This window comes from Grampus griseus (assembly GCF_964374135.1).
Source record: "Grampus griseus genome assembly, chromosome: 9".
NCBI classification, from domain to species: Eukaryota; Metazoa; Chordata; class Mammalia; order Artiodactyla; family Delphinidae; genus Grampus; species Grampus griseus.
In genome coordinates this window covers 88,789,023-88,814,027 of record NC_139003.1, presented here as the reverse complement: position 1 = coordinate 88,814,027, position 25,005 = coordinate 88,789,023, and the positions used below count along the sequence as shown (strand labels likewise).

Sequence of the window (25,005 nt, the reverse complement as noted above, 5' to 3'; positions counted from 1 at the left end):
CTAAATATATGCCCTGTTTCTCGAAGCATCAAAACGTAACTTCCACTCCCTGAAGCTACCCTAAGTAGTGAAGTGGGAACAAATAGTACCACCAGTATTAAGACCATAAACTTTGATCTGATCATCTTGAGATTTCATAGAGCCCAAGGATTGCAGACCCACACGTTACTGAGGGCACACAGATTACAAAACCTTCTCAGCTCCAGCCCTTGTGACCATGTTGAATGAGGACCCATTAGTGACAGAAGTAACATTTTTCAAGAACAGCAAGAGAACCGTAATTCTTTTAAACTTTCATGGTTATTGAAATTCTGTGCATGTTCAGTTGAAGCACTTTTGTAGGTTTGCAACCCCTGACCAAGGCTATAGTCCTGTAACAAAATAGGAATTAGTCTTATACAAGATCTTGGGAGAGTCCATGTCTTGTCACTGAAAAATAATCCTATAGCTCAAAGTTAAGAAAATTTCTGATTGTCTTTTTCTTGGTTTTCATGGTATATTACTTAAATTCATGTGGTAAAACATCTTACTCAGAGGCTGGCACTGTGTTGAATAAAAAATAACACCCTCTCCTCCTCCCCCATTTTATACTGAGAGACAAATTGTTAGACTAAATAATTGTAATTTCGAGTAAATGAAAGAGTCATCATTACTACAAAGTAAAGCAAAATAATGATTATAAAATCCCAGTAAAAAAGCTTACTGAAAAGGTGGTCATGCTGTAGGTCAAGATATTATTTTGAAAGTTACATAAAGGCCCTGGCTTGATTCTGCTATAGCTCTTAGTTACATAAAATTTTCTCTGGTTCTACACAGAATCCCATTTCCTGCTCTGCTCCAAGTTCCGTCTGAACATTAGTAGAAATCCAGGCATTCTGTTAGATTTATATGGCATTCCAATAGATAGAAGTGAAAATGTCCTGAATCTAAGTGAGACATCCTCTCTTCACTTGCATCCAAGCCACCATATCCGTGCGCCGTGACACATGGGTGCTATATCCATCCACACATTCAGGACCTTGGGATGCCCTTTGGAAGCCTGAGGCACTGGAGAGTTTGTACAGCTCTTCCTCTTTTCTACCACTCTCTATAATCTCAAATCACAATAACACTAAATTGCTAACTAAGAGTCAGGAAACCTAACAGAATTCTGATTCTTTTTTTCCCCATGAGGCTACTTTGATGCTTTCTTGGGAAATAGTAAGTACCAGACTCTTTCACAATAAACATTCCCATTTAAAGATCACCTCACATATACTGGCACTGTAGAAGGTACTGGAGATGCAAAGATAAATAAGAAAATATCTGCCTTCCAGGATTTACAGGAAGTTACTTACAGGAACACACTAACCTTACAAGATATTTTTCTATTTTTGGAAGGCTTTAGTGGTTAGAAAGTTTGCTCTGTTTACATAGTCATGGCATTGTAAATGCCAGATACAGATTTAGCAAAAATATGTGATATAAATACGTTAAGAGGTAGAGCAAAGGAGAATCCACATCTGGCATAGTAAGAAATATATGAATAATATTTAAAACTGAAGAATCAAGAAATAGCAGTATAAGCATGTTATTTCGAAACATGGACAGGAGAAATGCCAGAAGTGTTGAAAATGGTTGCTTCTGGGAAATGAAAATCAAAGAGTGAATTTTTTTTCCCAAGATCTGCTTCTTTAAAATGAGCGCTCACTCTTTAAATCCCTAATTGCCCCCCCCCAGATCCTGGTATTTGTGAGCAGAAGAAAATTAAGGTAACTGGACTTATTTTAGTGATTATTTCATGATGTATGAAAATATCGAATCTGTGTTGTACACCTGAAACGAATATAATATTGTATGTCAAGTATAACAATAATTTTTTTTTAAAAAGCGTTGTAGGTCAGGAGTTAGTAAACTTTTTCTGTAAAGAGCCGAACAGTAAATATTTGATGCTATGGAGGCCATACAGCCCCGTTGGCACTGGTCAGCTCTGCCATTATAGTGGGAAAGCAGACATAGACAATACAGACGAGTGTAGCTGTCTTCAACAATATTTTATTTACAAGAACAGCCCGGCTGGGTTCAATCCATGATCATAGTTTACTGACCCTACCATGGAGCTAGGGCCACTGCATAAAGTTGAACAATCTGTGCACAAAAATAAGTGACCGAGGGGATAAGCGGGGTCTGAAATGCAGCTGTACTCCCTTTGCCATATTCTGTACCAAAGTGTGACAGTCTTATTTGCCCAGAGACAGGAACGCTTTTTTCTAATTCATTTGCCCAGTGGAAATGCTTTTTACTAATCATACAGTAGCGCTCCATGGCTAGTTGGTTCCCTGTTTAGAACCTTAGAGAACATGCAAATATTAAAATGCTTGCAAGTCCTTAATAATATCCTACATGAGACTTCTATTCTCCAAGGAAAATAATCCAAGCCATCTGTCCATTCTTCCCATGCCCCAGTGTTGAGTCACTTTCTCTTCCACATCGTTCTTCTGGGGAATAAGCTCCCACGTGCCAATGTCCCAGGACTACGCATAATACTCCAGGAACGGTCTGAAGAGTGCAGAGCAATAGTGATTATGACTGATACAGTTGTAGGATCACATAAGGTCTTGGGCAAAATGTCTACCATGGACTCGTATTAAGCTTGCTACCAACTGAACCCTCTTGGTCTTATAAACATGTGTTGCTATTAAGTATAGTTCTTTTCGGTTATACTTCTACGGTTGAGTTGACAGACTCCTGGTTTAGACTTTATACTTGCTTCTATGAAATTACATTTTTAAAGAATTGGTTCACTGTTTTAGATGGTTTAGAAGGAGGTATCAGCTCTCTCCTATCTCTCCATGGAATCTCTAAGTTTGATAAGCCCACCCACCACTCATCATCTTATCTAAAGCACAGATCAAAATGTTGAAAATGGTAAAAGACAGAGCATAGGAAATTGCTTGTTCGCATCCTAAACAGAAACTTGTAATTTAAAGCAAGGTATATGCCTACATAAGTGCAATTATAAGAAACTACCCTTTAAAGAAAATACTGCCGCTCTAGGTCTTAATTCCAGATTTCAACAAATATAGACAAGATATGTCATAAAAGAATTATTTTAAGAGCACACTAGACCAATATATTTTCTTTTAAGTGTTTACCACCAAGAGACCACAATAAATAATTGTTAGAGACCATGAAGGGATAATTCAAATAACAGTAAATATAAGTTAAGAAGTGTAAGAGAAAATGTTCACTCTCACTAGTAATAGAAGAAATGCAAGTTGAATAATAATTAATAACTAAAGACAGGCAAAAATGCTTAAAATATATAAAACAATTCTGGAAAGGTTGGGGTGAAACACATACTCATATTGCTGGAAGTATTGTAACTTGGTTGTGATCTTCTTAGAAATCAATATAACAATATGTATTAAGAAGTCTCAAATTTTTTCTTACTTCTTGACCAAGGAAATTTATCCTAGGGAAGTAATGAAAAGAAGAAAAAAATGCTGAAGGGGTGCATTTGAACATTGTTTATAATCCTGAAAAACTGAAAACAGTGTCCTTATGGCCTAAATATTCCACAAGTATTATATTTGAACATCTTGGTAGAAGAAATATTATATTATGATGAAGAAGTAGAAGTATGGTGTATTAAGACTGTGTAAAAATATAAAGAAATATTTATATGTTAAGTGAAGAAAACTATGACATATAAAATTAGAACTAATGAAACATGAAAATAAGTATTTGAATATGGATATTACAGAGTGGGTTTTTTATTTACATTTAAAAAATCAATGTTAATGTAATATCGTTTTCACAATAAACGTATTTTATGTTAAAGTTTACTACCATATAAAATATATCCTACTGTCTGATTAGTTTGAAAAATCATTGGTGGGGACAGTGCAATAAAAGCTGGAAAACCCGTTTGGGAGAGGATCCTTAATTCTCTTTATCTGTATAGAAGGGAAGAGTCACTGAGCTACAGTCTAGGTACTAAACAGAGAGTGGGAGCAGGTTGATGAGATAGTGGAAATACCTTCCTGGCCACAATTTGGGGAAAACAGTTCCAGTAAATCTAGCTACAAATCTTCAAAACAAAGAGTTAAGTAACTTAAATGGAAATATTTTACAAATGACATAACCCTGTGGTCTTTTGGTCTTGTCCAACATATTTTTGTAAATTAATCGTGTTTTGCTTGAGACAGTGATTACTTATTATGAGCTTCTGCTTGAATGTGGGGGAATTTGTCAGGAAATATTTTGAAATCTAAAATAGTTTTGGCAAAATCTCTAACACTGGTAGTCAATGGGGGCAAGGGCATAAGGGGGCATCTATTGGGGGCGGTGTGCAGTGCATGTCACAATCGCCTGGGGTCTGTATCAGTTATGGTGTGTTTGGCTCCAAGTAACAGTTTAAGTCATAGTGACATTTACTGATTCCTTACCTTAGATGCCCAGAGGTGGGCAGTCTCAGGGTTGGTTTGATGGTTCAACAATGTCGTTGAAGATCTAGACTCTTTTATTCTCGTCCCCACCGCTCCATCCTCAACTTGAATTTTATCCTTGGGATTTTGCCGAGAGAACTGCTTCTTCACTGCCCAGCAGGGATGAGATTTGTGGTTCCCTATTTGGCCTTCTCTGACATCACCCCAAAAGGAGTGGTGGGGTGCCTAGTTATAGCCTGGTGAGGGTACAAGCCATAGTGTTTTTTGGGGGGGGGGTGTTTTGCTGCAGTAGATCAATAATTTTCTAAAAGTTTCTGTCTTGCTAGGCTACTCCTTTCTTGGTCCTAAAGCTAGAAAGAACAAGGTTTTGTTGGCACTTTTATGTCTTTTATGTCTGTTGGCATTTCTTGGTTGCTGGCTTCTCCAGCACTCAGTCTGAGATGTGTGCAGAAAAGAGAAAAAAAAAGAGAACGCAGGGAACTCACTGCTGTGTTGTTCTTTGGGTTCTGAGATCCTTAGCCTGTCTGCTTTCTCTTCTCCCTTCTTCAGTCTTCTTATGTTCATTTTATATATAATGTCCAGCGTTTTAAATTGAAAGTAGCAAGACGAATAGGAAAGGTACAGGTATTTCATCTTCCTGGAAGTTCTGGCCTCTCAGTTTAAGTGTGTATTTTGTGTATTTTACATTAAGCAGTTTTAGAGCATATCAGAGCTTCGAGATAACTTTTATAGAAAGATCTAAATTACTTTATAATGATTCTAATGAAAAGGCTGAAATTGATGAATCATGTCCTATGTAATTTCACTTGAACTAAAAATTAATGCTATCTCCTTGGATTAAATACAAGAAAGTTAGAAACAACTCTGGATTAACAGTTGGAGACATAGGTTCTGGTTCAGAGTATTCTACCATTCAGCTGTGTGAACTTGGGCATATCTCTTGGCATCTCAATATTCTCATCTGAATTAAGAATGTTGGACTCATTACATGATCTCTAAATTTCCTTCTCGCTCTAACATTTTGATTTTCCCCTCATCAATCTATTACTTAAAAAAAAATCTATAGACTCCCACTGTAATATAGGATTTGAAATACATAGGTTAAAACAAGTAAAATCCTCAATTAGATAAGACAAAGATAACTATTATTTATTGGATGCCTGCTGTGACCTGGGCACTCTAGTAAAAGTTTTACTAGTGTTCACTCACCCAATCCTCAAGACAATCTATTGTAGTAGAGATTATGCCCATTTTATAGATGAGGAGATAGGCTCAGAAAGATAAAAAATGTATCTAAGGGTATTTTGTTATAAAGATCTGTTTGATTCCAAGTCTGTTTGATTCCAGAGTGGATGCTCCCAGCCACTTACAGATACTTTTTTATTTTTCGGCCACTTTGCAAGAAGCAAATTATTTCATAGAAGTGGAATCTTAAGGCACAAGTTCTGGATAGCTAAGAGATAAACGTTATTTTCAATTTCTCCCATCACTGCTTGGTTTCATTCTTAAACTACAGAAATTATAAATTCAGAAAATATACACATAGAGGTAGTTTTTTGTTCTGTTTATTCTTATTATCCACTACTTATCAGATATATAGGAAGCATCATTCTTGAGAGGTAAAGGAATAAACTCAGCATTTTAAACAATGTTTCCTCAAGAACAAAATTTCAATTTGCCAACTTTCCATAAACCTTATAGTGTCTTAGGAGTGTCCCAGGAACTAGAAGAAATATATTATCTTTATGCGTAAATTTTACTCACTTATGGAGAATGGATAAGAAACATTTGTAGGACTATTTAAGCTAATCAAAAAGTAGAGATCAAGAAGAAATGTAAAAATAAGAAACAGTGAAAACGGAAGAATAGAGAACTCAAACAATGCCAAATTTAAAATTATACAATAATTTAAGTAGTTTGACATGATATTAATTCCTAAAAATATTTCATAAAGATATTGTTTGGTTTTAAGTAAATTAAATGAGTATGTATTATAAAATGTACTTTTGAATGCTCTGCAATTTGTTGAGACATTATGTTTTCTTAGAATAAGAATGGTCTTATAAAAAGATTATCCTTTTAACTGAAATCAATTCGCTAAGTTTGTGTAGATGCCTGGTATGTATTTATGTGGCAAAAGACCCTAAACATTTCCATAGTTAAGAACCCTAAGTACTTATCATATGATTAACACGGAAGGGAGGAAATAACAATATGAGAAGTCAGGAGTACATAAATCCTTATTTTACCCTTTTCTTTCACTATGAAGTCCCCTTACTACTCTGCTGGCTTACTCTGTGAGATTTTCTATGTCTATCTTGCAGGGGCATTCCAATGGAAGTTATACAAATTTCACATTCGTGTGTGTTCCCAGAATTACCCAGAGAACTAATGGTGATATAAAGAGTTGTTGTAATGACATTTCTTTGTAAGGACTTAGGAAGCTGGTACCTGGCTCCATAATCTTGTCCTGAGATCAGGGTGTGCTTTTCTAGGAAAATGATTCTCTCTTCAGAAAGTTACCATGATTTGGGTAGGTTGAGAACTGGTCTCCTGGTAGGATGTTTGGTTTTTACCATAAACCCAGTGTGTGGAGAGGGTGCTCTGGTGTAGAGAAGCAACTTTCAAAATATTTTGGTTTTATTTTATTTATTGTTCATTTTATTTACTTTATTCCTTTGTTTTGAAACTAAATGAACAAAATCTAGTTCTAAGAAAATATCTGTAAGTCCAATATAGGGCAGATAAAAACTGCTCAATTCTGGGAGGAGTGGAATTGGAAATACTCTGTCCCTTAGTCACTCCACTCTTGCATAAAGCATTTGCTATTTAACCTCTTTGAGTCTGAGCAGTACAATTTGAAAAACCTCCAGTGAAATATAAAGATCACTAGATTAGAAATCCAAAGACCTAAACTATAGTCTTAGTCTTGCTATCAAGAAGCTGTATTACTGAACCTCTGTGGGTCCAAATTTCCTCATCTGTGAAATAAGGAGATTGAACTAGGTATCTTTCAGCTCAAATATTCGAGGGAACCATTAGCAGTATGTGCAAATCACAAAACTCTGCTTTATTAGTTCTCTGCTGCAAATAAGGTGCTCACTTAAGGGTGAAATTTGCATGCCTACCTTAAAGTTCTAAGTATTAGGAGATTTTTTTAACCTTAAAACTTTAATGCAGTTAAGAGAAAACTGCAATGTAAAATATAAAATATAAAATTGTCCTGTTCTTAGCGATTTCAGTGTGTCTTTCTCACATCATTTTAAATTATCAGTGGTATTTCATCGATTCACTCAACAAACATAGAGTGCCCACTATCTGACAGGCGCTGAACTAAGTACTGAGGATAGAAAAGATGACTGTAGACTGTCCATTACTCTATAAACCTTCATAATCCCCTCCTCTCAAATACAAAAGGTGATGGGTTCTTAACAGTGTGTTCTCTTCAGCAGAACGTTTTTGATTGTGAAGCTGCATCCTTTCTCAATGATAGAGATGGTGTCGCAAAGGGACATATTAAAACTAAATGAAAAGTGAAGTGCATTCATTTAAAAAACAATTATATATTCAAAAATGCTATTTTCCGTAAGGAGAATGGCTTTGTCGTAATTGATCTTTGATCAACTTGAGCAGAGTATTTAGTTCTACGGGTATAAAAGGCTTTGCTTTCCCGATAAGCAGAGTATCTCTTAAAGGTGAAGATGGTTCCATTGTCTAGAAGGAGACAATGCCACTGATGCCGTCCATATTACCTGAATGATTCTGGATTACTAGTGTTGTTTGACATGGATTGGGGTCAAAAGCGGGAAGAGTTGGATGAAGATGCAAAAGAGGCCTCTGAAGGTTTAGAAGGGAATGGTGAAAGGCCCATTCCCCCTGGACTTAGACCCAAATTCCCCTTCTGTGATACAAACCACAGCCTTTGGGCACGTCTCTCTTTGTTATTCAGACTGGTAGACCTCCAAGCTCAGTCTTCAAATGCACACCCACTCACTCCGAGAGTGACTCTCCCCAAGGTGGAGCTGATGTCCACCCCTTACTGTAGACAAGGCACCCTCCCCATATACCCACCTAACTGTTGACTCGCGTTCAAGGGCCACCACCATCACCCACCCCAGCACCATCTACCAGGAACTGGCCTCTCCCCCATTAGTCCCCGCCCCTCTTCTGAGAGCACCCAATGGGTGGAGTCGGGGCTGCGGTGGGAGGGGCCTGAGGCGGGCACATTTAAAGAAAGGCAGAGGGCGAAAGGAGGCAAGAGAGGAGAAGAAAGAGAAACCAGGGGGGCGAGGCGCCGTCCAATGACAAAGCCCAGGGGTGGGCGCCGGCCGCCATCTTGTACCGGTCTGCAGGATCTTCACCCGCGTCCTCCGCCCTCGGAGGGGGAGGGGCGGCGGCGGCGGAGGCGAGAAAAGTAGCTAGAGACGCGCCGGGCGGGAGGCGCCAGCAGCTGCTGCTGCCGCGGAGCCGAAGGCGGGCGGGGACGGCGGCGGCGGGACCCGGCGAGCGCGGGCGGCCCCGAGCGGCCTCCGATGCGGCGCAGCGTGAAGAGGCGGCGGCGCCGGTCCCCGGCCGCCCGGGCCGCGGCCGCCCGGGGCGTCGGCTTTAGGGCGGGAGGAGGGGCCGCGCTGGAGGCGCGGGAGGAGAAGGTGGTGTACTCGCGGTCGCAACTCTCGCTGGCCGACAGCACCAAGGCGCTGGGCGACGCCTTCAAGCTGTTCATGCCACGCAGCACGGAGTTCATGAGCTCGGATGCGGAGCTCTGGAGCTTCCTCTGCAGCCTCAAGCACCAGTTCTCCCCGCATATCCTGCGCAGCAAGGACGTCTACGGCTACTCTTCCTGCCGGGCCCTGGTCCCCGACCCCCCGGGACCCCTTGCCGCCCGCGGCCCGACGCGCAGGCCGACCTCGAGCGCGGCGGCCAGGAGGAGGCGCCGCGGAGCCCGGGCGCCCGCCGCCCGCCGGAGGAAGCCCCCGCCGCCGCCGCCGCCGCCGGCGGACCCCGGGGAGAGCTGCCCCGCCAAGCCCGCGGCGCCCGAGCCCTGCTTCGGGGGCCGCACCCTGGAGGAGATCTGGAGGGCGGCCACCCCGACGCTGACCACCTTCCCCACCATCCGCGTCGGCGACGACGTGTGGGGCGAGCGCAGCCTGGCGGCGGCGCGGCGTAAGGCGCACCAAGTCCTGCAAGTGAACCTGGAACCCGTAGTGAGGCTCCGCCGCTTCCCGGTGCCTCGGGCGTGAGACGCGGCCCGTGTCGCCCTCCCAGCCGGCGACGGAGCTTCCGCCCGGAGGGATGGACAAGTGTCAGTCGAGTGTTTACAGATCCGGCCTGGACCCCGTCCCCTCGTGCACTTTACGGGCGAAGAACTCACCGGCTGGTGTTCCCGGCCCGGCGCCCCGGACTCGCGGCGGCGCCGCCGTCTGGGACTCCGGGGCAGGTGCGCCCTCCGCCCCTTCCCGGCTCGGGGCTGCGGAGGAGGAGGCCGCCGGACCCGTGGGGGAGGGCCCTTTGCTTCCGTACCCCGGACTGAGACGTCTCCAGGACTGGAGGGGCAGATCCGTTTTCTCCCTTTGGACTCTACCTCACTGGTCTAGAAGTCCTCCGAAGAAGTCGTTATTTTTTCCAAAGGAATTTGGTTTCATGCTTGTGTAATAACGCCAGAATCTACTTGCTTTTCACCCCGCTCCTCTACCCCTACCCCCGTTTTCCTTTTCGACTGCCACCCCTCTTTCTGGACGAAAGATCGAACCTGTTTTGTGCTGTTGCACCCGTTTGTGCTCAGGGTATTCTGAATCCCACTCGTTTCCTAATTTTAACCGGATTCCAAAGCTTTGACCAAGGATATTTTTCTAAGAGATTCAAGCTTATGACTGTTAGTAGTGCAAGGATTTGTATGCTGTGAATTCCATGGGCTCAGTGATTGCAAACAAAGAGATGCAAACTACAACTGTTAAACATTTTTGAGGTGTTTCTAAAGATTTTATATTGAGATTTAATGTTTATATTTGCTGAGCTCCTAAAGAAAATGGTTGAAACTCATATAAAGTTCTGTTTAGGAAAAGTTTAGTTGTTAAATTCTTTTTGATTAAATAAAAATTAAAGTGCATTGAAACCACATGGCTTGTGATAAAGAAAAAAAGAGTTATAAAGAACTGGTGTTGGTTAAAGAGATGGATGGAATCCTATTGGAAGTGATTTGGTCTCCTTGTACTAGTCTAACATACAAATCCAGGTATAGTTCAAGGATAACCTATTTTAAATTGGGAATCACATAGGAGAAATAAATGTGTGTAAACCTTGTGATTAAAATGATAAACAGAATACCCATTAGAATTCTCAGAACTATTAGTGATTTCGAGGGGGTGGGGACATTTCTTGGTATCATGTAACCGGTTGAAGTTACTTTGGGCAAAATAGGTCTTTCTTTACTTTTTGTTGTTGGATAGCAAGAAATGTCCAAACTAATATCCATCACTTTTATATACATCATGACAATGAGTTGTTTCTTTTGCTCCATGAGTTTCCTTTTTTATCTTAATTCCATTCATAATTATGTTTGCAGTTACCGGTCTTTGTTGACAGCTGAAGACCACAGGAATCGAACAGGCGAGTCACACAGAGTACTGACCCTTCTTTTACACTTTTATGATAGCATTTATATCATACGGCCCGGTGTGGAATTCTTGATTATCCAAGTGCCTTTGGTCATTGGTGGCAGCAAGACTTAATGGTTTTTAGCCGGTGGTGCCACAGCCAGACTTTACTGCAATATCTAAAGGGTCAAGTGGTGTTTTTGTACCACTGTTTTTCAAATTTAAGTATTCTGCCATGGAACGATTCATACTGGCTGGAAGTCGACATATGAAATCCTCAATATTAAGGTTTATCTCTGCTTGGCAGCTTCGTAGGAGAATAATAAGAGTTGAAGTTTTGACTCTTGTGTTCTTAGAATTCAAATGGCATAGCTTTCTGGATTGAGTTTTTCAAGTTTAATAGTCCGTAAGTAGGAGTTTTGTGACTTTAATTTCAGTGTTCTTGTTTTGTAGAAAAAAGAAAATTATATATATATATATCTACGACTTGATGCCAGTTTCCCAGTATGCCTCATATTTTTATTCACTACTTAATAATAATGCGTTGTTACAAACACTGTCACATGAGTAAATAAAAGTGAATCATCACTTAGTTGATGGAGAGTGTTAAATTTTATTTGTGTGATAGGAAGCTTATATATATTCTTTTGGTTATTAGCTTATTGCCAGTTGTATTTCAGATACATAGGGTTTCCCCTCCCACCCCCAAATTGTTAAAATTTTTTAGCTAACTAGCCCCTGAGGAAAAAATATGTATTGGTACCACTCACTATTGTATATAGTTTTATAATAATTAAAAAATAAATTCAGTGGCCATATTAGAATGTAATTTTAACGTACAGTTTATCTAGATAGTTTCCCAGAGGATTTTGAAATTAGACTTAGCTGGGAGGATAACTCTGCTCAGTTCAAAACTGAAACAACCATTTGACACCATGCATTTATTTTAACTGAGTTTCTTAACATTTTTTCCTCATGCCTTGTTACTTTAGTGCACTTGAACTAGCAAAAATGCTTCTTTGGATTATCTGGGCTGTCTGATTTCAGTTAGGATCTGATTGTCCATCTTGAATTCAATATGTTATTTATCTGGTCTATTTAAAAATCATGCCATTTCTAGTTTGTGAAATAAGATGTCGAAAAATCTTTATTTCTGCCAGCTGTTCTTTAGCAAAGCCTATGTTACATCTTCTAAAACGTGAAGAAACAACTAATATAGTTGGTTAGTATATTAACAGGAAAGTGAAAGTATTTTATGGGTACATTGGGCAGAATGTGAAGAGGAACTTGGCAAGGTGGCCTTTATGGTGAGGAATCCATTTCCTGTCCTCTAAGTCTGTAGCTTAGCTTGTATATAGTTTTTTAAAAGAAAACTCATGATTTTATTCATTCTCTTATAAGATTATCTTATATCTCATATGGCACAAGTAGAGGGGGAAGCTAGGAGGAAGTTGATCACCTTGCTATGCTTTGATTTCATTTTTAACTTTAGAGTGCCTAAATGTGGTGACTGGCATCTCCGCTAACCTTTGGGGATTCCTGATGTCATTTTTTATCCTCCTTCCTGTCAACCAGCAACTTATTTTCCCTTCCAGAAACCAGGAATGTCATGATCGTTGAGGGCAAGCTCCGTTGTTGATAGTGCAAAGTGTTGCTGTTGTGGTGTGTATTTATTTTGTTGAAGTTCGAGTACCCCGTTGGACACGTGTAACTAAGCTGGTGGCTGACACTTATTGATTTGCTACGTGCAAATGATAGTACTATTTTTCTGAAAACTCTTCAATAAAGAAACATTAAAAATATTTGAATACAAAAAAAATCAGCAATTTTGAACTGAAAGCTTTTGGTTTTAAGGGCTGCCACAGCACTCTTTAAATTGGTGGTTTTTAGTGGACGTATATACATAATATTTACTTTATTATAATACTTTATTGGTGTGTTTTGAATCATTTTCTGATAGACTGTTACGTCTTAAGTGCAGTAGAAGGCAATTGTTTGTAATGGAACCGAATTGTTTCCACGGACAATTTGATGTGCATATGATTAAGATTTACAATCTGGTTGTACTTTGCTTTTTAACTTATTAACTGTAAATAAATTTTAGAGAATACACAGTGACTGGTTTTTCTAATGATGTTGAAAGTTTTTGAAATGGGATTTTATGTTTGCATGTGAGTTGGAAAACATCATAATTAACAGTGGGATCAATTCTGACTTTTTTTTTTTGTGAACTTGAGATCTGTGTCTTGTGCTGTCTTGGGACTCTATGTGACATCAACTCTTGAATGATCTAGTGAGTCTCTAGAATAGTACTTCATGGCCAATCCCAAGTCATTACCAAGTTTGCCAGCAAAAAGGACTTTAAAAATGCATCAAAATTCAGTTTTGAGCCCTAGCCCCATGTCCTCCTGTGGTGGTGATAAAAAGTCTAAAGCTTACATTCTTTCATGCTAAAAAGTCCAAATGCTTCATGTGAGTAGCAGAAGTAAGGTCTGTTCCACAGAATGAGTAAAGCCAGAATTTTCATTACAGTCTAGAAGGTAGGAGTGGAGTATTAGCAAGGGCAGGATTCATAGTACTACTATGTGGCCTGAAGTTCCTATCAATAATTAGAGGCAGCATAGTGTAATAACTGAATCCCAGTGCCTGGAATGGAATTAAGGTTTCACCACTTATAAGCATTAGAACTTGAGGTAAGTTATGTAAACTGTCTGTGCTTTAGCTCCCTCAAGTATCAAATATGGTTAGTAAAAGAAGTGATGGGGCTATTGAAAGGGCTAAAGGGGATGTAAATGGTAGACACATAGAAAATACTTAATAAATGCTATTAATTGGAGGCCTGTGTGCTGAGAGTAGAAATGCTGAGAGTGGGGTCCTCTGGGAATTTAGCATCCTGAGAATAGAGTGTGGTCTGGGAAAGCTAAAAGACGAATTAAGAGATGGTAATTCGTGGGTGAATTAAATCGAAGACAGAGAAATCTCGAAATGTTTTTAGCCTGTTGACATACCGGCAGGAGGTTGGAGTAAGTTGATTTTAAAAAGTTTTTACTGTTGGAGTTTTAGGCTTTCTTAAAATTTGGGGGTCTTCTTTTATCATCGTGGTATCTCTGAAGGATATTTAAAATGTACTGTTACATGTTTTAAACTATCTGAGAATTTATAAAAGTAATAGATTACTATTGTTGATCCCATAACTTGCCAAATTTCCACACTAAGTTTTCCCTTGGTGTAAGTTCAGGAAGGGCTGCTTGAGAACCATATTAATTTGCATGTACAGACTAAATTAGAATTAATTTCTGTGAAGTTTGTACTTCCGGTGTTCAAGGAAACAAATGAGTATGATAGTTATGTTTGAACAGCAGAAAATTATTACTAAAAGTAAAACAATCCTCATCTATGAAGCAGTGACACACTTATTTTCAGATTTTGGGTCTAAAGCCTGTAGTTTAGTTCTGATTCCTCTTAGCACAAAGAATAACAGAGCATATTCTAACTTGGTGAGCAAGCTGAGGTTTCAGTATCTAAAGCTGACACAAAAGAATTTCATTAGATGGAAGTTATCCCGTAGTAAGAAGCTCAAAATGGAGCCTGATTGCCGATTTGATTTCACAAGAGCGATGACTTCTCGCTGTCAATGCTCACTTGTCTTGGTAAATGTCACCCTAAACCATGATCTGTAACATGATAAGCATATCCAGAAACCAACTGGAAGGTAACAATCATAACAACAGCAAACACTATGGCTAGCCCAGCAAGTTTGAATAAATATTCTGTTGGACTCAAAATTGGACTTCTTCTGCTTCTGAAAGTATTCATAGAAATGTTACACTGAGATTCTTCCAAGTACTGAAATTAACTGTAAAATGTATGTGTGTATATATATATATATATATACACGGAATTTTTTCAAGTACATATTCTGTGTTTAAATATTTAGTGGCGAGAGTATAGAAAAAAAGTGTGGCTTAGGGGTCAAAACTCTCAGGTTAAAAATAAATTATTGATGCATAATACACATACTAAAAAGTACATATATTAAAAGTATTATAAGCACAGCTTGATACAGTTTCATAAATTCAATATACTCGTGGAACTAGCACACAGATTGAAAAAACAGAATCTGGCCAGTACCCGCAGAGGACTCCCTTATGCCCCTTTCAATCACTCCCCATCTCTCCTCCAAGATAATCTTTATTTTGACTTCTTACAGCATAGATAATTTTGCCTCTTTTTGGACTTTATATAAATGGAATTAAGTGTCACATGCCTAGCTTCTTTCACTCAAAATTATCTGTGAGATTCCTCCATATTATTACATGTTGTTATAAGTCATTTTTTCTCGGTGGTGTATGGAATTCCATTGTGTGAATATTCTACAATGTTTCTGCAACTCTTGATGGGCATTTAGGTAGATTTCAGTTTAGGGCAATTATGCATAAAGCTTCAGTGCACATAGAGAACAAACATGTCCTGTGGTGAAATTTTTGTTTTTTTGGAATATTTGTCTAGGAGTGAATTTGCTGGGTCACATGCTATGCAAATTATCAGCTTCGTTGGACGCTGCCAGTTTTCTAAAGTGGATATACCAATTTACATGAACTTTCATAGTAGTGTTCTGGATACTTCATATCCTTGCCAACACTTGGTAGCTTTGGTCTTTTTCATTTCCTGGTGGGTAAACAGATTTTTAAAAAAATTAAAAATATTTTAATCCAAATAATTTATACACAGTTAAAAAAAAAACACCTTAAAAAGCACGTGAGGGCTAACAATAATAAGCCCTGCCTCACCCACAAACACCCCTTCCCTACATTTTTTTTAAAAGTTAGAGTTTTTTTTTTAAATAGGCTATTTTTTTAGGGCAGTTTTAGGTTTACAGGGAAATTCCATAGAAAGTACAGAATCCCCCCCCCAAGTTTCTACAGTTATTAATATCTTGCATTAATATGAGTACATTTATTATAATTGATGGATGAACCAATTTTTAATTAAAAATTTTTTAATTAATTTTTTTTCTGCCAGTTCTATTGAGATGTAATTGACATATAGCACTGTATAAGCTTAAGATGTATAGCAAAATGATTTGACTTACATACATCATGAAATGATTATCACAGTAACTTTAGTGAACATTCATCATCTCATAGAGATACAAAATTAAAAGAATAGAAAAAATTATTTTTTCCTTGTGATGAGAACGCTTAGGATTTATTCTATTAATAACTTTCGTATATAACGTATAGCGGTGTTAATTATATTTATCACAGTGTACATTACATCCCTAGTAATACCATAACTAGACGTTGGTACCTTTTGACTGCCTTTATCCAATTCCCCCTCCCTCCACCCCCCCGTCTGGTAACCACAAATCTGATCTCTTTTGCTATGAGTTTGTTTGTTTTTGAAGTATAATTGACCTACAACACTATGTTAGTTCCTATTACACACAGTGATTCAATATTTCTATATATTTCAAAATGATCACCATGATAAATCTAATTGCCATCTGTCACCATACAAAGATATTATATAATTATTGACTCTATTCCCCACACTGTACATTTCATACCTGTGACTAATTCATTTTACAACTGGAAGTTTGTACCTCTTAATCTCCCTCACCTATTTCTCCCTTCCACCCACCCCCCTCCCCTCTGGCAACCACTTGTTTGTTCTCTGTATCTGTAAGTCTCTTTCTATATTGTTATATTTGTTCATTTGTTCTATTTTTTAGATTTCAGAGATAAGTGAAATTGTATTTGTCTTTCTGTTTAACTTATTTCACTTAGCATATATCCTCTAGGGTGTGTTGTCGCAAATGGAGAGAATTAATTCTTTTTCATAGCTGAGTAATATTCCATTGTATGTCTATGTACATATATATACATATATATATGTATATATATATACCCCACTTACTTTATTCATCTATTGATGGACACAGGCTACTTCCATATCTTGGGTATTGTAAATAATGCAACAATGAACATAGGGGTGCATATATCTTTTCTAATTAGTGTTTTTGTTTTCTTTGGATAAATAGTCCAGAGTAGAATTGGTGGATCATGTGGTAGTTCTGTATTTAATTTTTTGAGAATATCCATATTGTTTTCCATAGCAGCTGCACCAACTTACATTCCCACCAAGAGTACACCTTTTCTCCACATCATTGCCAACACTTGTTATTTGTTGTCTTTTTGAGAATAGCCATTCTGACAGGTGTGAGGTGATAGCTCATTGTGGTTTTGATTTGTATTTCCCTGATGATGAGTCATGTTGAGCATCTTTTCATGTTCCTGTTGGCCATCTCTGTGTTTTTGGAAAAATGTCTAGGTTCTCTGCCCATTTTTTAATTGTTTTTTTTTTTTTAATATTGAGTTGCATGAGTTCTTTACATATTTTGTATATTAACCCCTTATTGGATGTATTGTTTGCAAATAGCTTCTCCCATTCAGTAAGTGGCCTTTTCATTTTGTTGATAGTTTTTCACTGTGCAAAAGTTTTTAGTTTGATGTAGTCCCATTTGTTTTTTAGCTTTTGTTGCCCTTGCCTGAGGAGACATATCCAAAAAGATATTACTAAGACTGATGTAAAAGAGCATACTACCTATGTTATCTTCTATAAATTTTATGATTTTAAGTCTTACATTTAAGTCTTTAAACTATTTGAATTTATTTTTGTGTATGGTGTGAGAAACCAGTCCAGTTTGATTCTTTTCATGTAGCTGTCCAGTTTTCCCAGTGACATTTATTAAAGAAGCTGCCTTTCCCTCATTGTATTTTCTTGCCTCCTTTGTCATAGATGAATTGCCCATTTAAGTGTGGGTACATTTCTGGGCTCTCCATTTTGTTCCATAGATCTATGTGTCAGGGTTTTTTTTTTTTTTCGCCAATACCATACCATTTGATTACTGTAGCATTGTATTATCATTTGCAATCAGGGAGCACGATACCTCCAGCTTTGTTCTTCTTTCTCCAGATTGTTTTGACTATTCAGAGTCTTTTGTGTTTCCATACAAACTTTAGAATTATTTATTCTAGTTCTGTGAAAAACGCCATTGGTATTTTGATAGGGGTTTCTTTGAATCTGTAGATTGCTTTGGGTAGTATGGTCATTTTAACAATTTTAATCCTTCCAATCCTTGAACACAGTAGAGCTTTCCATCTGTGCCATCTTCAGTTTCTTTAATCAATGTCTTATAGTTTTCTGAGTACAGGTGTTTTGCCTCCTTAATTAGATTTATTCCTAGGTATTTTATTCTTCTTGATGCGATTGTAAATGGGATTGTTTTCTTAATTTCTCTTTCTGATAGTTTGTTGTTAGTATATAGAAATGCAACAGATTTCTGTATATTAATTTTGTATCCTGCAACTTTGCCAAATTCATTGATGAGCTCTAGTAGTTTACTGGTGTTGTCTTTAGGATTTTCTCAGTATAGTATTATGTCATCTGCAAACAGTGATAGTTTTACTTCTTTCTTTCCAATTTGGGGTCCTTCTATTTCTTTTTCTTGTCTTATTGCTGTGGCTAGGACTGGATGAGCCATTACTGACATTTTATTATTAACTAACACTAGGGTTCACTTTTTCTGTTGCACAGTTTCATGTTTTGACAAATGCATAATGTCATGTATCCACCATTACAGTATCATACAAAATAGTTTCACTGCCCTAAAAAGGCACTGTGCTCCACCTAGGCATCACTTCCTCTCTCCCCCTCAATGCTTGGCAACCACTGTTTTTTGTTTTTTGTTTTTTGTTTTTTACTGTTTCTATAGTTTTGCCTTTTTCAGAATGTCATATAATTGGAATAATAAAGTACATAGCTTTGTCAGATTGCCTTCTTTCAGTTTGAAATGTGTATTTAAGTTTCCTTCATGTCTTTTAGATAGCTTCCACCCTCCCTCCTACCCTCCCTCCCTTCTTTTTTTTTCACTGATGGAGTTTATTTTTAAAAACAGATTTAGGTTTACAGAAAAATTGACTGGAAAGTACAGAGAGTTTCCATGTACCTCCCCATCCCTGCCACCACACACACACACACACACACACACACACACACACACACAGTTTCCCCTGTTATTAACATCTTGCATTAGTGTGGTGCATTTGTTACAGTTGATGAGCCAATATTGATTCTACTGAAGTCCATAGTTTATCTTAGAGTTTATTTTTTGTTTTGTATAGTTTTATAAGTTTTACAAATATATAATGCCATGCATTCACCATTGCCATAAAGTAGTTTCACTGCCATGAAATCCCCTATATTCCATCTATTCATCTCTCTCTTTCTCCCCTGAGTCCTTGGCAACCACAGGTCTTTTACTGACTCAATAGTTTGAGGCAACAGTTTGAACTGTTTCAGGTTTTTATTCTTTTGTTTGTTATCTTCATAATTCTAGATAATATACTGTAGCACTGCTTATTGATTTATCATTTTAGGTACCATCTACTGACTTGCTATATGAAGATGAGATGTAGTTCCCTTATACCACCTTTCTTTTCTCTGCTCTCCTCCAAGTATACTTACATTGCTGAATTCCTATCTTTATTACTGTTTCAGTCAGGGTCCAGCCAGAAAATTATTCACTATAGGTATTTTAAATAGTTACATAGGTGATGGGAGATCCCAGGAGCCAAAAAAATGATGATGACCAGGAATAAGTATCATCAGAAAGTGTTTCTATGCCAGGGCTAGAGAAACACAGAACTGTGCCTAGTAGGAGCAGGGATCACAGGAGAAGGGGCTGCCCAGAAAGGAGATAGAATCTGGGCTTATACCTCCCTTCCTTTCTGCAGTCAAGCTACTATTGGTCAAACCACTCTGGAAGCCAGCTGGCAAAGAACCTAGGAAATGTAGTTTGTAGGAGAAATGCAGAAACCGGATCTGAGGGCAAAAAGGCATAATGGATGAAGTTTATAAGTGTATTAGTCAGGGTTCTACAAAGGAACAGTATCAGTAGGAACTGGCTCACATGATTATGAAAGCTGAGAAGTCCAGACCCAGGAAAACCAATGGTATAGTTCTGGTCTGAGTCTGAAGGCCTGAGAAGCAGGAGAGCTGATGGTTTAAGTTCCATTTCAAGTCTCAGTCTGAAGGCAGGAGAAGACCAGTACCTTGAAGACAGTCAGGCAGAGAGAGTGAATTCTTTCTTACTCAGTCTTTTAGTCTGCTCAAGCCTTCAACAGTTTAGATTGCCTCTGACATTTGGGAGGGCAATCTGCTTTACTCAGTCTACTGATTCAAATGTTAATCTTGGGTTTCCCTGGTGGCGCAGTGGTTGAGAGTCCACCTGCTGATGCAGGAGACGCGGTTCGTGCCCCGGTCCGGGAAGATCTCACATGCCGCGGAGCGGCTGGGCCCGTGAGCCATGGCCACTGAGCCTGCACGTCCGGAGTCTGTGCTCTGCAACGGGAGAGGCCATAACGGTGAGAGGCCCGTGTACCGCAAAAAAACAAAACAAAACAAAAAAAATGTTAATCTTACCCAGAAACATCATCACAGACATACTGGAAATAATGTTTAACCAAATATCTGGGCACTCTGTGGCCCAGCCAAGTTGAAACATAAAATTAACCATCACATTATGTAATTTTAAACTAGATACTTGTCTCTTTTGCTTGTTTTATCAATTTTCACTTCCTACATTGTAAGATGAATGTCTCCCTTATCCTTTGTGCATTTTTTCTTTTCCACCTACTATCAGCTTTGTACTTTTATTTTGGCATTGCTATTAACATTTTTATTCTTCCCTGCAATTGAGTCCTTTGAAAATTGTGAAAAGTTTGATTCTAAAAATTGAAAACCAAAAATTGGTTTATGTTCTTATGACTATGTAAATAGTATTCAAATCTTAGAATTACTGATCCTTCTTTGCAACGCTTGGACCTCTTGAATGAGGACATCCCTAGTATCAAGGCGAAATGGATTCTTTTTCTCTGTACTCCATCAGTGCTTTAAACCATGCCACATTTTGGTTGGTTCATTCAGACTAAGACCATCTTATGGACATTTTTTTTTGGTCTCCAGATTTTTTTAATAAGAAATTTTTGTATTGACTTGGTCTGTTTCAGTGTCTAAGGTCTGGACTGTGCCAGGGAATGGATAACCTGGAGATGCTCCCCCACCCACCATGTTCACAGTGTACATTACACTCCAGGTGGCCCCCAACCCCACTACCGTCATCAGTAGGGCTTCAAAAGGGGACTGCTTTATGGCATTTAATTCACGTCAGTGGTATAAACACTAATGAGACATAATCGCTGCAACACCTTGCTTTCAGGTTGAAATAAGCAGATTTTGTTAGTAACCTTTAAAAAAGGTTACCCTTGAGCTTTAGCTCCACATAAACCAGGACTAAAAACACCTCATGGGGCCACTACAAATAAGTGAGCTGAAAAGGAACTGTACATATTTCATTAAATCTAAGACTATCAAGTGTATCATTTTAGTTTGTTAAAATGTGAAAAATGTCAATTAAGTTCGACATGCCAGTTTCTGGAAAAATGTGTATCTTAGAATCAACAAAACCTGTATTTAAAAACATTAGCATTATACCCACAATGTGCCAACTACCTAAATAGTCATTCTCAATCCAGGTTGCACTTCAAAACCACCTTAGAACACCTGCCTAGACCCTGTCCAAATATTCAAAAACTTCAGGGACTGGGGAGAAGGGACCCAAGCATAGTACTTAGGAAATGCTCTCCAAATGATCCTGTAGTTGGGAACTGCTTAAAGATATACAAGACTTTAGCTGCAACTAGAAAAGGAAGATTAAGATGTGAAGGCAGTTCTATAACTTTATTCAACAATCAGCAATTAGTTCTCATCCACATTAGCTGTCCGTAGATTTTTAAAGTGGTGACAGGTACGTAGGTAACAAACATATAGAGCTCGTTTGGTGAATCTTCATTACGTTTTCTGGACAACCGCTCACGGATATGGTACGGGACATTCCTTATTCCTTTGGCCCAGACAGCTTTGTTGAGCCTGGTATCAGTGTGTACATCTGGAGTTCCCATCTCCTTCATGGCAAATTTCTGGATTTCTTAGAGCGTCCGAGGGGCATGCTTCTCGAAACCCACTCCAAGGATGTGCTTGTGAACGTTGATAGTGTATTCTCTGGTCACCAACTCGTTGATGGCGGACCGGCCCTTCTTCCTCTCACCACCCTTCTTTGCGGGAGCCATCCTGCCAGGCCCTGGTTGGAAAGGAAGGGCTCGAGGGATTGTCCATCTTATGGATATTTTTTGATTTTCTTTGATTTTCTAACTGCTCTTTGTTTTCTTGCGCTCTTTTAATGTTCCCAAATCATGCCATCTATGAGGTCATCTTCTTTTTGTCTCATTGAATCCTTCTAGAGTTGTCTCATTGAATCCTTCTCCTCTCCTGCCCCAGTTTATTATACTGACGACTCAATAGTCCTGCTTTATAGCTTTCATCCTGAGGTTTTCCTTTGCTGCTGTCCTGATTTGGTTCCACAGTTTCATGGTAACATAGCTATCTGGGAAGATAGGGAGTATTTAAGATCATGGACTCTGGAGCCAGACTGCCCAGGGTTAGATCTTAGTTCTACAACTTACCAATAACTTAGGTAACTTATTTGGCCCCTTTATAAGTCAGTCTTCTATTCTATAAGATAATAATAGCAATAGTATATACTTCATAGGATTGTTGGGTGGTTAAATGTAATAATACATGAAAAACACACACAGCACAGTGCCTGGCACAAAATAAGCACTCAGTAAATGCTAGCTATTGTCAGTTATCTTCTTTCTTTATTTCTCTTCTCCTTGTTTTGCGGGAGTACATCCTCAGATGACTTCCTAATAAAGAGTGAATAGATCAGATATTCTGAGGCTTTGCATCTCTGAAAATATCTTTATTCTGCTCTCACACTTAATTGACAGTTTTGACAGGTTTAGAATTCTAGATTTTGATGACTCATTGCCCCTTCCCTTAAATGACCTCAGACTATAACACTGTTAGTACTATCATATCTACTTTCTATAGTGTTTCTGACTCATATTGTCACTTTTATCTTATTTTATTCTTTTGAAATGATTCACTAAGTCCAAATCACACTCAAGGCAAGGGGAACTAGGCTCCACTTTTGGAGGTCCTAAAAAAGAATTTATGAACATATTTTAAGCCCACATGGTCTGCCCTCTGGGGTCAAATTATTTGCATTCATCTCACATACAAAATATCCTCACCCCATACTGAGAATCTCTCCTCAAAGTCCCAGCCCTTTATAACATCAGCTCAACGTCCAGGGTGTTTCATCTAAATTAGGTCCAGGTGTGGATGAAGCGCCTCAGATGCAGTTTCTTAAGCACAGGTTCTTGAGTACACTTCCCCTCAATTCGAATACCTGTGACTTAAAGGTACAATCAACACTCCATGATGGGACAGGCATAGGATAATCAGAATAGACACTGCTCTTCAAAAAGTAGGAAACAAGGAGGTACACAAGGGTCACTGGTCCATTGCAATTCTGAAATTCAGCTGGACGCAGCTTGGCTGTTCCTTCATTGGGATGCAAAGCCTGGGAATAATTTTCCATGCCTCCAGTTCAACCCTGTGGACTCTTGATTTCATGCTTTGAGTCATTCTTCCTTTTTTATGAAAGATAGCCTGTGTCTGCAGCTGAACAGTTGTCTCAGTCTTCTTACTGATTATAGTAGTTTGTGGGTCCAAAGCACTCTTTCACTGTATTGTCTCCATTCTTTGAAGAAAACACTTCTCTGTGTTGGGCTTCTGCTGAGATTCAGGAGTAAAACACTCTCCAACTTCCAGTTATGTCGTAACAAAGAGAACTTGTAGGTCCTACAGTTTACTTTGCTTTATGAGGGTATGCTTCTAAGTGCAGAATACTGGGATTCTCCAAGACTCTACTTCTTTTACAAAACTTTTCTGGCATCTTTTCTCAAATGTCATCTGTTCAATTTTGTTCTTAATAATTTCACCTTTCATAAGGCTTGCCTCATTAATGTTATCTGTGCCAATAAAATATGAAACTATATTTCAGTGGTATTGACAATATATCAGTTAGGAATGCATTCAGCTGTAAGTAACAGAAAGCTTGCCACCAGTGGCTTAAACAGAGAGATTTGCTCCCAAAGCAGGGTGCAGGCTGCACTCCTTTAAGGCAGTAGTGTCATCTAAAGCAAGCTGCATGGAATGGCAGAGCTGCCGATTTCTTTATAACCTACTTTAAAACACTGTAAGAAATGTCAGCAATCATTAATACTGATAATATCTTTTTTGACTGATCACTTGCCCTCTTCAAAGTACTTTACACAGATGAGCATTTCAGGCTCACAACAGATCTATGAGGTGGAACGGTTGATGTCATTGAACGTCATTCCTTTTCTTCTTCTCCAAGTCACAAACTGGCTGTGATATTTCCAGGGTATGTGGCTTCACCAGAATTCCTCCACAGCCTCCCTTTGCTTATCAATGCATCAAGCAAACTTAGAGGAATTCTAGACTCCAAGGCTTTTGGTTTTGGAGAAATCAGTCGGTCTAGCCTTTTCAAATCCATGTTCAAGATCCATGTGGTTCAGTATTCTTTCAGGATGAACCCTCTGATGGTGCTCCTGTGGGTGGATTGACTTTGTGCTTCTGTTGACAAGAACCTTGCCTCCCAGGAGGCACTGCAACTTTTGTATCTATTATAATTATGGATTCAAATGAAAACAAAGGATTTTACTTTGTCTTCTTGTTGATGTTTTCTAACTTACGCTGTTACCAGATTTCGTTTTATTTAATTCTTATCATCATACAACTACTCTAACATCATTACAGAGCAATGGTGGACCGAGGTATAGCCTCAGGTGCGGTAACTTAAGATGAGGCAGTAGCAACAGTTAGCTTGGACTCCATCCAGTCCTTGGCCACGTGGGTTTGTCTGCTCTCCATTTTTCTCACCTCCCAGCCCCATCAGTGGTGAGAATCTGATTAGTAAGTGAGTGTAG

At 38.8% G+C, this 25,005-nt stretch overlaps 1 protein-coding gene and 1 pseudogene across 2 annotated transcripts; one reads left to right on the top strand and one right to left on the bottom strand.

Annotated features, from left to right (window-relative positions):
- The first annotated feature begins 8,707 nt into the window (after positions 1 to 8,707).
- Positions 8,708 to 13,126, top strand: CCDC71L (coiled-coil domain containing 71 like). The gene has a single exon (XM_082662279.1). The coding sequence runs from the start codon at positions 8,963 to 8,965 to the stop codon at positions 9,668 to 9,670; it is 708 nt and encodes a 235-aa protein (XP_082518405.1). The 5' UTR covers positions 8,708 to 8,962; the 3' UTR covers positions 9,671 to 13,126.
- An 8,718-nt stretch (positions 13,127 to 21,844) lies between these two features.
- On the bottom strand, positions 21,845 to 22,245 carry LOC309827729 (large ribosomal subunit protein eL31-like; annotated as a pseudogene). The gene has a single exon. The product of its transcript is annotated as a large ribosomal subunit protein eL31-like (transcript).
- Positions 22,246 to 25,005: the final 2,760 nt, after the last annotated feature.